This window comes from Gymnoscopelus braueri, assembly GCF_963280865.1.
Source record: "Gymnoscopelus braueri genome assembly, chromosome: 5".
NCBI lineage: Eukaryota > Metazoa > Chordata > Actinopteri > Myctophiformes > Myctophidae > Gymnoscopelus > Gymnoscopelus braueri.
The window spans coordinates 23,833,029-23,846,371 of NC_137606.1; the positions used below are offsets into that span (position 1 = coordinate 23,833,029).

The window sequence follows — 13,343 nt, forward strand, 5'->3', positions numbered from 1 at the left end:
CCGAGAGCTCAGGGTACGCGCAAACACGCGCACGCACACACGCGGAGCTAGTTGAGCTCGTTACCTGGAGCTCACCAGAGGCTGGTGGCTGTGGCAGGAAAAACACCTCATGGGTACAGGAATTATAGGCTTTTGGACTAGGCTGGCACTTGAACCCTTGACCGCTTATTGTTGGCTTCTTGATCGATTGGTCAGCTGGACAGTGGCCCAGTCCTTCGAGGGACCGAATCAGTAAAAGGTGTGAACTCCTAGGGGAGCCTGGTCGTTTTGTTTCCATCTTGCCAAATTTCTATTCTATTCCATTTTTCTTTGTTTTGTTTTGAACACAATAAAACCCCCAGGCCATTCGTCAGTGGGGAACTCTATCTCTTGCCTTCACATGTTACTCTTATACCTCTCCTTTACTATTATATAGTATGCTCATGCTGTGGAGAGAACCAGGAAATACAGAGAAATGACATGTAACAACGTTTGGCAAATTCACACATTTAGCTAGACACAGATTATAGCTGTATAATTTGTATAATTGTCTCCGCCAGGCTGAAAGGCATGGTGAGAGAGTATGTTTTACCCCCTGTCCGTCCGTCCGTGTGTCCGTGTGTCCGTCCGTCCTGTCCGTGTGTTACCAGCTAATCTCCGGCACCGTTGGCCCGGTCGCTGCGAAACTGTGCACACACACTCCCTGAATGCCAATTCAGAACCTCTGCCCAAACTTTTTCACATGGGCCTGTTATAGCGCCACCAGGAGGCTGATTTGTGCAAAACCCATTTTTTAATATTACTCCTACAGATTTTATCCAAACGTCATGCAAATCGGTACACAGTATCTCTATAGTCATGTGATCAACACGGATCTGTCTGATTTCCCATATTCCATCCTCATTGCCTAAGGTTTGCTTCCAAAGTTTGCAGGATTGGTCCGTTTTGAACAAAAAGCCTCAAACTATGCATGCAGCTTGCGATTTCCGTGAAATTTCACCCGCACATTCCCACTATGCCGAGGAAGAAATGCCACCCTTTTCACATTGGCCTGTTATAGCGCCACCAGCAGGTCTAATTTAGCAAAACACATTTTTGGAACAAAATGCCTCAAATCATGAATGCAGTGTCTGATTGCCGTGAAAGGCCTAGGAATAAATGGCACCCTTTTCACATTGGCCTATTATAGCGCCACCAGGAGGCCAGAATAACGCACCTGACCTGGGGGAGACCTGTGCTCCGAGGAGCACTTTTTCTAGTTCTAGATCAGTAGCTACAGATAAATATTTGATATAAATGAGATGGGCTAATTAGACTGCCAGTAGTCTACAATAAGTATGTGAGTTATAATAAGGGAACTTTGATGAGATGATTAAAGGAGATTAATATTCACAAAATTCCACTGAGGAAGCCAAGTTATTTTAATTGATTTTTCTTCATTATTAATGAAAATATATTTTATCCATTGGACCATGATGGAGTCAGGTTACATAATACCAACTGGCATCTTTATCATGGCTGGAGACACTCCGTATACCACTATTGAAGTCCTCAGGCAGAAAACTGCTGGTTGTAGCCGAGTCTAAGCTCAAGACAAAGTATGACCGTGAATTTGATGTCAGGGCTCCTTGACTCTGGAATGACCTGCCTGAGGCTTGATAAATCACTGTCTTCTTACATTTATCAAAAGGCTGTTCCATAAATTTAAAGTGTGAAATTGTAATGCTCACTGCACCGTTATGGTATTTTTACTATGTTGCTGCATTTATTTTATTATTTCTGCATCAGTTTTATGTAAAGCACTTTGTAAATTAGTTTTGATGTACTTTATAAATAAAGTGTATAATGTGCATATATATATATACTAGAAGTTCTGCCCGCTACGCGGGCAGAATTCTAGTACCCCCCCCTAACCCCCCCCCCCCCAAAGAAAATGTCGTTTGGGGGTACAAAATCATGGGATAAAAAAAATAAAAAAAAATACCCAGAGGGTCGGCCCCCCCCCCCCCCTTGGGGGTCCCTGGAGACCCTGGACTGTAAAGCCACAGCCACGCATGCAAGATGTTGCACATGAACTCTGCAGCCGCACTGAGGCGCTCCAACACAAACACTCTGACATTAAGCTTCACACAACAAACATCAGCAGCACACACAACATTCACCACAATGACAAACAAATTACGTCCGCGCAAAAATAAGCGAGGGCTCGCTTATTTGGGGCTTCAAAAATCGTGGGATAAAATTTTTTTAAATTTTTAACAGCGCATCGCGTCCTGCCGTCCTTCCTCTCTCTCCATCTCCTTGTCTCTCTCCCCTCTGGCTCTCTCTCTCTCCCCTCTGGCCCTCTCTCTCTCCCTGTCTTCCTCTCTCTCCCTCCCTCGTTCCCTCTCTCTCTCTTTCCCTCCCTCCCTCTCTTCCTCTCTCTCTCTCTCCCTCTATGTCTCTCTGTCTCTCTCTGTCCGTCAGCGAAAATTCTCTCGCTGTGTTTGGCTAACTATTCTCTCTCTCCCACCCTCCCTCTCTCTCCCCCTCTCTCCCTGTGTGCGCGCATGGCTGTCCCCCCCGCCCCACCCACCACACACACACACACACACACACACACACACACACACACACAGAGACGTGCGTGGTGTCACTATCTCCCCGTCTCTGGCGCGTTTCCGCGACTAATGTGACGCAACGGGACTTTTGAGATGGCCATGCCCAAAATAGGTTGACTTATTCGGATACATGCGTGTGACTGGCCGCCCCTGCCGGTTCTCTGAATTTTTATTTTTAAATAGGCTCTGTCATGATTAATTGACCACCATATGAAGTGAAACAACTAAATTCTATCCAAACGATATGTTATAAGTGAATTCCATGCCTCAAAGAAGAAGTTTGAGTTGCGTTTTATAAGCTAAAGTAAGAAGTGAAGGCACTCGCACCCTGACTCGCACAAACAACAATGGCTGCCGTTCGTCTTTTGTCGGCTGCACTCGGAGCCATTCGGGCTCACTCGAACTCGCCACCTGATTGGCCAACTTTTGCTGTCAATCACAGAACGATGAGCGACGACGCTGATAGGCTCGGAGAGTGAGGTTGGGTTGTGTTGCCATGTCCAGGTGTTGTAAGCGTGAAGTGGGTGTAAATTGGTTAGAGAAAGTGCGTCGACTCATGCGCAGTGCGCAGCTTTGTGTTTTTTCATGAAGCTGGTTGCTTGTTGCTCGCGCACGATCTGGCAACAGCGGTGCATACGCATGCGCAGTGCGCAGTTTTGTGTTTTTTCGTTCCCACTTCGTTCCTACAGCCAGTTTGCGGATTGTAGTATAGATACACACATACATACGTACGCACGCACGCACGCACGCACGCACGCACGCACGCACACCAATGACTTTTATCCCCATTAATGTCATAAGATATGAATACATGCATTGCAACTACATGCAGTGCACAGTTATGTCAGCATGCCTAATGCGCACTGCACAGTAATGTCAAAAAGAGTGATGTCATTGACCATCAAACACTCTACCCTCATAAGATACAGGAACGTGGAGAAGAGTTGAAAAGATCTTTTTCCCTCTAAAGCTTGGCCTTGGGCCTATGGTCATATCTGAAAGATATATACAAAGATAAATGAAAAATGGATGCAAATGATTCTACTAGAGCCACAGAGTGAGGATTACGAAGGAAGCAAACCTCAAAACTGTCAGAAGTCTCAGATCTGACAGCCCTGATCTGCAGAAAGGCCTGGCTTCAATGGCTGGAATGAGATGATGGCTGCCTGCCCCCTTCAAACCCTGAAATAATATGAGCTCCGTTCATTTACTCACTGTCTCAAGGTGTCCTTGCCCTCTTTGAAAAGGCTTATTAAAACAGCAGTGGAAAAAAAAAAACATACCGCGGGTCCTGAATATCCCCCAGCCAGTTAGTGTTCATCACATTGAGAGCACCATATACACACACAGTACTTATCCTGAGTACGCAATCCTGACATGGTAAAATCCTGAGTTCATTTACCTCAGGATTGTACAGAGTAGAAGCATCAAACATCTGTCTAATCAACCTTCATTTCAGACTGAGTTGATGGTGGGAAAAGTTGCATGGAAATAGATACCCAAATAAGGTGTTCTTTAACAGAGATGTTGATGGGGACAGCTGAGAGAACATGTCACAGGTTCAGCAGCATGCAACAGCCTGTATCAGTGTCTGCATAATGATTCTTACATCAGGGCTGCTTGGTTAAAAATGTATATCATTTTAGGCTCCTTGGTTCCTGACATCCCTCTGGGGTTCGTTTCCTCCAAAAAAAAGGGCAGTAGGAACGCGTGACACAAAGGACACATCCAAACAACCTGTGAGAGGGGCTAGGGAGGAACGAACTGACTGTGACATTGTAGAGCTCCTCTGGGCTTTACAAACGACTCCTCGTATGCCTGCCAGCCATAGCATATGTCTTTGTCTAGACCATTTCTAATGAATCCTTCCGATATGAGGAGAGTTCAATAACGTGTAACCCCGTTTTTCTTATTATAGCCTCTATGCCTGACACTAGGCATTTTATAATGCATTAGAAGCTGGTATCTGCACAGACATGCGCTTATTAAACGCAAGTTCAAAGGGGTAGTTGATAGGTGCAACAGTTCCCGTTTCCTTTGAATGGGTGGGATCATTTTCCAGTGACAGACAGCAGAGGAGAGATGCTTAATTAGAAGGGAAAACACAAACACCAATCAATGGCTTTGGTATACAGTGCACAGTGACAGGGTCAGATAATAACCACCTCCAACTTAAGTGGCTTTGCGCACACACAGCCTTTGATGTTTCTTCCCCCATGCTTCTATCTATAATGATCTGAAAATATGGATATCACTTGCATGGCTCAAAACTGCCAACGTAACATCATATGATGGTTTGCGATTCTTTGAAATTGAACATCCGTCTGGCCATGCATTATTGTAAGATATAAGAGACTCAGAGGAAGCTTAAACGTACCATTAACACTGTATTCTAAGCCTTGGGAGTATCAAATAATCTCACCGCAACATAGCCACTAAGATGAAAGATAATTTAGTCTTCAACGCTCGGGTGGCACAGTGGTAAAGTCCCTGCCCACCACCACGGAGGTTGTGGGTTCGAATCCACCGTGGTGCATCCGGCTTTGTCCGGTGTCTATGCGAACTCGATTGGCCCGTGTTCGGGGGAGGGAAGCCGGGCGATATTGATCATTGCGCGTACTCCTACGGATTGGGGCGGCATCTGTCAACGGGGAGTGTTAGGCGGTAGGAGTAGGGCAAAGGCTCTACGTCCTCACGGTGGGGGCTCCTCACTGGCAGGTGAGTCAGTAGGATACAGCAGCAGTGACAACACAGAAATGTGTGTGGGGAGGAATTAATTGGCATAATGACTAAATTAGGGAGAAAAGGGGGTAAAAAAAAGAAAAGAAATATGCAGTCTGCCATCTCAGGAATCTCTGAAAATGTTAAGCTCACTCTGAACCTAATTTATCAATATGCTCTTAAGTTGCGCACATATTTGTGTTAAATTGCAGCCACACTGAAATGTTACCCTTTTATCAACCTTGTTTTTTATGTACTGCTTATGAGCAATCTCCAGCTGTTAGTGTCGTAGATGTGCCCAGTCACAAGTTCACTGACATGGATCAAGATAAAAAGTTATAGTATATAATATAGAGAGTATGCACATGCATCACTTTTCCACCGGGACACGGGACTCATCTAGACTGAGTGGCAAAACATTGAGCAGCATGGAGCATTGGAGTTTGGAAGCGCTCGTTGGAAATCACTCAACGGCCCTGCGTACCAGTACCCGTTTCTAAAGTGTACATTATGCAGGAGGCAGCAGGACATTGCGTTTTTGAAAACGAGCGCTTCCAGACTCTGACGCTTAGAAAAAGAATCACCTGCACAGAATTTATTGACAGAAAGTAGCTCATAATATGTCTATGGTCGATTTTTATGAAACAAAAACTTTGCAGATAGAAAGAGGATAATTCAATCTTTCCGTACAGCTGCCATGTTGGTGGGTTTAACGTTGTTTAATACAATCAGATAGGACTTTTCTGTTTGGATATATGGGCTTTCAAGGCCAGATTTTTTTTTTTTGCCACTCAGTAGGCGTTCCCGCATAACTTCCAGGTACGATGATGTCACGCGCATAGCCTCTATTACTGTTGTAGTGGTTGGTTCTTATCTGGTTTTGCTTTAGGTCCCAAATTGTTGCATTGTGGGACCTGTGAAAGCTGTATCTACAGTATAAATTGTCATTATATTGTCATTAATAGTTCAGCTGGAACCTGGATACGGCCACACAACTTACCTCTTATTTGTGATCTAATCTCTTTTCTGTTATGGTGACAGAATGGGTAAACCGGTAGTCAAGTCTTTTGAAAATGAATCAAATGTTATGTTTTGATGCGAATATGTTTATCTTGACGATGCTAACCATGGACTGACGAAGGACATTCCAGAACCTCTGTCTCTGTTGTTGTTGTTGTAATACAAAACTGGGAAACTTAGTACTTTCTGTCCAGTCACTTGATGGACCATTTCATTTAAATGAACTTGGCCAGTAAAATATGAAATGTATGCACATCAACGCTGGCGGTGAGAGAATGGAAATGAATATTTTGCGTACGTTTCTATGTAGAGTTTGTAAAGTGCCATGTTGTTGGCTGTTTGCAGCCAGTGTGACATCATCAGTGACTAAATAAATAAAAAAACAATTAATTTGCATACTTTATATGTATCGTTTGGATATGGAACATTTCCATTTCCACTTCCCATGACTGTAAGAACCCCATATACATACACAGTAAAATGATATGTGTTAATGTATCCAGAGTGTGTACATGTGTGAACAAGAATGAACCAGAATACTGTACCTGGAGTAGTTGAAGAGGCGACTGTCCCACATCCCGTGTTCCCCTCTGGGTGGAGAGTGGAAGAAGCAGGAGTCTGAGCCATCAAATTGGTTGAGGCCATCCTCAGTGTTCTTGGAGGCGTGACTGTGGACCACGTCCAGCAGCACCACGATGCCCATGGAATGAGCCACGTCTATCAGCTCCTTCAGCTCCTCTGGCGTGCCATAGCGACTAAGGATAATTGCAAAGGTGTGTAAATACACACACATGCAGCACACACATGTAGTGTACACATGCACACACACATCAATCTATATTGAGTCCCCAAAGCAATCTCCTTCTGAGGTCATTGACTGAGCATCAATTTATCAAAAGTACCACCTACATTTTTGTCATTTAGCAGGTTTGTATTACATTCACTTAATATCATTCAAATGGTCATATGTGTAGAAGATATTTTTCATCAAGCCACACCCTGCAAACCACAGACTTTATTAAACACCATATATGTACGTGTGGGTACGTGCACGAAAACACACACCCCTCCATGTACATTTCTCATATTGTCCTATGATGTCTCATCTGTCCTTCAGGCTATCATTATATCAGTTTCCTTGCAAACAGAATACACAGCAGAAGTATTATCCTGCTTCCCAGTATCCAACTGCTCAGGTTTCAAATGACTATGAGAGATCAATCATGGGTGAAATTACACTGTATACATTACAGTTTGGGCTTATGTGCCCCTCCAAGCAAGGGAAGGAGCCCTTTGGAATAAGGGATATACTGTAGATAAATGTCCTGACTAGTCCAGCTTTATCTGCACCCCTCCTCCTCCTCCCTGGATTAACTGCAAATGTGCCTAGAGGGAGATTATTGCTGCCGTCAGAATACCTCACCTTCATTTCCAAGCACCATCCAGATAACTATTTCCATGATCATTTACTATTTCAGAGTTATTCAACCCAGACTAGCATAAAGTTTTCCCAGACGTTCCTATAACTTTGTTAGTCTTAGCCAAAGCAGAGTACCAAACACTACCTGGCAGGTCATGTGGGGTAAATTACAATTTAGGCATTTAGCAGATGTTTCTTATCTAGTGCAACTTACAGTGAAAGGTAGGAGTTAGTGCCGGGGTGGCCCGAGGAATAAGTAAGTGGAGCATCAATCATTTGTAAACAAATACAATGCTCTTAAGGAACACATTTAGCCAATACAGCTTTAGAATCAAGTCGAAGTAATTTAAATCCTTTTCACAAAGAATTTACCTGGACGCAGCGAAGAAACTTGTAATCTGATATCCAAAACTAGCATAGTAGGCATGCTCCATGATAGCCATCAGTTGGATACAGTTGTAACCTGAATACAAAGAGGGAGTGTAAAAAAAGAGATATTGATCTATAAACCTCCAAAGTCTTTGAAATAAAAGATATTAGGAAAAGAAAGTAGATACTTCAAGAAAGGTATATTTTTTATAGCTTGCAAGTTATTTTAATTGAAATCTGAATGATGTCACATATCATATCACATATACAATATGTGATCACGTGTGGTGGCAGTTTGACATGTAACATGAACTTGGACTCCTGTTAACATAATTCAAGTATATTTTCCCATCAACAATGTACCTTCTCCTATCTTAAATGTATAAATTCTCTTAACTTGTCCCCCCCCAATTTAGGGTTTAAATAAAAACAAGAAGTGGTTTCAAACAGCTCTAAGACTTTATTTCAATACGTTTGGAAAGCTATAATGTAGGTGATTTCCCCCACATATTGTAGGACAAATCATGTAGAGTAGACTCATAGAGTACAGTGAAGTATTTAAAAGTAAATGTAGCCTTTTCTGTGGCTGCCAACTTGCCTGACATTGTGTGAATTGTCCAGATGTAAAAACAAAAAACACTGATCTAGTGGTCAAAAGCGGCGTAAACCAAACATTAAGAATTATTTAAAAGTATAATTTAAACCGGTTGTATATATGAGCTCCAGGCATTTCCTGTTTGAAACAAGCTGTTGTATCCCCAAGACAAACGTCTATGGTCAAACACACGCTATCAAAGTCATGAGGACATGTGTTTAAAACATCAAAACCGGTACAGTTCCACAAATGAGAGAACATCAGGCTTTTAAACTGACAATGAGGAGTCAGGAGGGAAAGGCCAGACATGTGAAGCAGATTTATTTATTTATACTGCATCTCTCTGCTTCTTTGTGGACTAGTAAAAAAAAAGGCATCTAAGGGAACTGTGACAAAACAGAGGGGTGAGAGGATATTTCTCTTTAATATGCACTCATGTCTCTGCAGTCTGAAAGCTGAAACAGCAGGCAAAAGCAGCCATCACTGGAGATGGTGAAATGTTGTCTCTTGGAGAATCCTATGTCCTATTTCTTCGTGCAGTTTCCTTCAACTGCAGGTTGATTTTCCTGACAGCATTTTTACTCACTTACAAAATGATGGCACAACCAAGGAAACATGATCTGATTACTCTTGGTTTTCTGTGCCAGACATATCTGTGCCTTATACTACTGTCAAAGAAGCATCGTGTACTTAAATGCAAAATAATACTCCCATCATACACCATGTATTGTAGAAAATATTTTTTTAAATGAATGTGTTAATCTGTTTAAATCTTCAACATTTTAATTAATGTGATCTTAATGAGCAGGTTTTTATTTCAAACATGCTGACAAAATAGTGTTCAATATAATGCACTTCATGCCTATACTCCGATTGTAGTTGTTAAGACATAGGATATACAGTAGGACACAACACATGTGTTGTAGGAGCATTAAAGCTATCATTTGTCTTGGTCAAGATCACAGAAACGCAGACAAGCTGGCAGGTTTGTGGTCCAGGCTCTCAGAGCTGGGTGTGATTTATGCCATAGAGCTGCCCAGACAAAACCTGTCCAGTAGTAATGACCACTGTGGGTCATACTAGTGCAAAGGATGTTGCCTTGTCGACGTGGCGTTGTACTGAGCAAATGTGACAGGTCTGCCACTGAAAATACCTCTTAAAAAGGCTGGTGGCACTCAAAACAACATACCGTGAAAGAGATGACACTGGCAGGTAGAAATTGGGTGCTCCAGCCCTGTCCTGACTATAACAACCGTTTGTCAAACCATATCATAGGATCAGATTTGTTTGTTTATTATTAGGATCCCCATTAGCTTTCGCCATGACAAAGGCTAATCTTCCTGGGGTCCGACTTGAAGCGGTGTAAAGTAACTAAGTACATTTTCTTAAGTACTGTACTTAAGTACAATTTTGAGGTATTTGTACTTTATTTGAGTATTTCCAATTTCCAATACTTTTACTTCTACTCCACTACATCTCAGAGGTAAATATTGTACTTTTACTCCACTACATATACTTGAAAACTTTAGTTACTAGTTACTTTTCAGATATAAACTATGATATAATGAAACATACATTAACCACTTTAGCCCTATTTTATACCTAGGCTATTTGAAAATAGCCGATCTACAAGCTCACAACGCGTCGCATCGCGACGCGTTGTGAGCTTGTAGATCTGCTATTTTCAAATATTTAGTACTTTTACTTTTGGTACTTTAAGTACATTTTGATGCCAATACTTTTGTACTTTTACTCAAGTAATTTTTTAATTCCGGACTTACTTGTAACAGAGTATTTTTATATTGCAGTATTGGTACTTAAGTAAAGAATTTGAGTACTTTTTCCACCACTGGGTCCGAGTTAGAGAGCTATATACAAAACAACGTCTCAATGCTTCAATGTGGTCTTTGTACTAATACAGTATCAAAGCACTTAGATGCAATACATGCCACTGACAGAAATGTTTCCCTTTCATGAAAATATTCACTGCACGATCATGCACTGACATTTTGCAGACAAGGCAAAAAAAATCACAGTAAATATCACGCTCCACAACAAAGGGTTGGTAAGTATAAAGGAAAAGGAAGTATTTAGACTTTAGGCAATTCTCTGTTGGAGGTCTCTTACCCAGGTCTTTTATTCGAGGCAATACATTGGTTGTAAAGTTGGTATATGATGCAATCTTCCCTTCGGGTGAAGCAATGCCCACATGCGACTCATAAATTCTCAAACTCCTGGGCTTCTTTGGCCGGGGGTGGATGTGCTGAAGATGACAACCAAAACAGATAAATCACAGCATCTGAGGCCACATTTTAGTCAGTGCTGAAATGACGTTAATTCAGTAATCACTATTCCAGAGGTCTACAGGATATCAGTATCTTTCTTTGTACGTGACCCCTATGATGTATGAATCCCAGCATCCACTGATAATTAGGAGTTCCACTCAGATTTATCTACAGAGACAATCCAATGACAACTACCAACCAGGCCAGTCTGAAGTGCATAATTGAGTTTCTTCTCTTGAATATGCTGCTGACAGAAGGGTATGCTTCTCAAACAATAAAGGAAAACAGTGTCGTCATTACTCTCTTATTTTTCCAGACTTGTGCAAGGACATAAACATCATCACCATCAAGCACCCTTATTAAGAATAATCAAGATTGCATTAGGTCTGAGTAGGAGATTTCAAGGGTTGGGTGTCTCCTCTGAGAAATATCAAATGCAATGAGGGTAGGATGTGGATTTGAAAGGCTTGTTCAGAATGTATATTCTATTTAATCCATACTGGGCATAAAATATTGAGCAATTTAAATATTGGTGACAACACATGGGAAATTAATGAATCAAAACCTTTATATTGTGATCATACTGTACCATGCCAGAATCATGATAAGGCACTTACTACATATGGCTGAGCAGGGTCCCAGTGAACCCAGTCATAGATGACCGACTTCTCAGATGCGGTCACATATTTCGCCCAGGGCGAGTTTCTGTACACCCGCTCACCTGTTGGGGTGTGTACTACCACCTAGGACAAAAGAAAGATGTTGGATTATTTTAGGGAGGGCACTCAAAATGAAGGTTCAGAAAAGGACCACATATGGGGAAAGTAACGGTGTGTTCTGGGTAAGGTGAAAAGCAAAAACAAAAACACTGTATAATGGAACTTATGCCATAAAGTGTATAAGAGAGCAAAACCGAAGAGTATTCTAGCATTAGAAAGATGGTCATGAATCAGTAGATGCTTATTTCGATTGAATATTAAGAATTGGGGGGTGTGCAGATAGATGACCGGATAGTGCGTCACCACAACATAATCACGTTAATGGTTCAACTCACAGCTGGGGGCCTATGGTTGCATGTCCTTCCTCCTCTCTATTTCCAGTTCAGACCAAAGATTCGCCAAAAAAAACAGTTTTAAGCAACGGTGTTGCATCTTATCTCAACAAAGCAAATTACTGCCAGAAAGAAAATATTAATAACTAGGAGGTTCGGCTACGCGGCCCTCACACCTAGAGTTCGGGCAGCTACGCGGTTGATGCTTCATATCCATAAGAGTCAAACCGCCGGGATCATATTTGTCTCCGCCAGGCCGAAAGGCATGGCGAGAGAGTATGTTTTACCCTCCGTCCGTCCGTCCGTCCGTGTGTGTGTCCGTGTGTCCTGTCAGTCCGTTAGCAGCTAATCTCTGGCACCGTTGGCCCGGTCGCTGTGAAACTGTGCACACACACTCCCTGGATGCCAATTCAGAACCTCTGCCTCAAATTTTTCACATGGGCCTGTTATAGTGCCACCTGGAGGCCGATTTGTGCGAAACCCATGCAAATCAGTACACAGTATCTCTATAGTCATGTGATCAACACGGATCTGTCCGATTTCCCATATTCCATCCTCATTGGCTATAAGGTTTGCTTCCAAAATTTGCAAGATTGGTCCGTTTTGAACAAAATGCCTCAATTCTTGAACGCAGCTTGCAATTTCCGTGAAATTTCAAAAACACATTCCCACTAGGCCAAGGAAGAAATGCCACCCTTTTTCACATTGGCCTGTCATAGCGCCACCAGCAGGTCTAATTTAGCAAAACACATTTTTGTAACAAAATGCCTCAAATCATGAATGCAGTGTCCAATTGCCGTGAATAATAAATGGCACCCTTTTCACATTGGCCTATTATAGCGCCACCAGGAGGCCACAATAACGTACCTGACCTGGCGGAGACCTGTGCTCCGAGGAGCACTTTTTCTAGTTTTATTTTTGGAACACAATTCTTATTTGACGCAATATTAAACACGTCTATGGGAATTCAGAATCGGGGGGGGGGGGGGACGTGACCCAGGTAGGATGCGTAAATTACGTCAGACTTCGGTGCTCTATTCTCCATCCACGTTACTTTGGACCGCAGACATTTTTCAATGCCATTACATGATCAGAAGCATCCCTCTTGCAACAAAGTGTGCTCTCCTCTGCTCACAACTTTTACGTTAATATAGTGGCTCAGAGAGCCTTTGAAAGATGATGGGGCAGCGGTCAAAGATCCATTGATCACAAGATGGAAGAAACCATTTAATACTTTACTATACACTAGCAAGTCTGATTGATGGCCATCTTTTTCCTATTAACGTCAGTTTGTGGGGCGCCT

At 42.4% G+C, this 13,343-nt stretch overlaps 1 protein-coding gene across 1 annotated transcript in view; it reads right to left on the minus strand.

The window, feature by feature from the left end:
* The window catches only part of gbe1b (glucan (1,4-alpha-), branching enzyme 1b), a 96,009-nt gene that overhangs the window by 64,422 nt on the left and 18,244 nt on the right, over nt 1–13,343 (minus strand). Inside the window, exons 4-7 of the mRNA XM_080428769.1 lie at nt 11,607–11,732; nt 10,832–10,967; nt 8,113–8,203; nt 6,866–7,075 (exon numbers count right to left, since the gene is read on the minus strand). Of these exons, the coding sequence (XP_080284895.1) occupies nt 6,866–7,075; nt 8,113–8,203; nt 10,832–10,967; nt 11,607–11,732 (563 nt within the window). The remainder of the gene's footprint in view (nt 1–6,865; nt 7,076–8,112; nt 8,204–10,831; nt 10,968–11,606; nt 11,733–13,343) is intronic.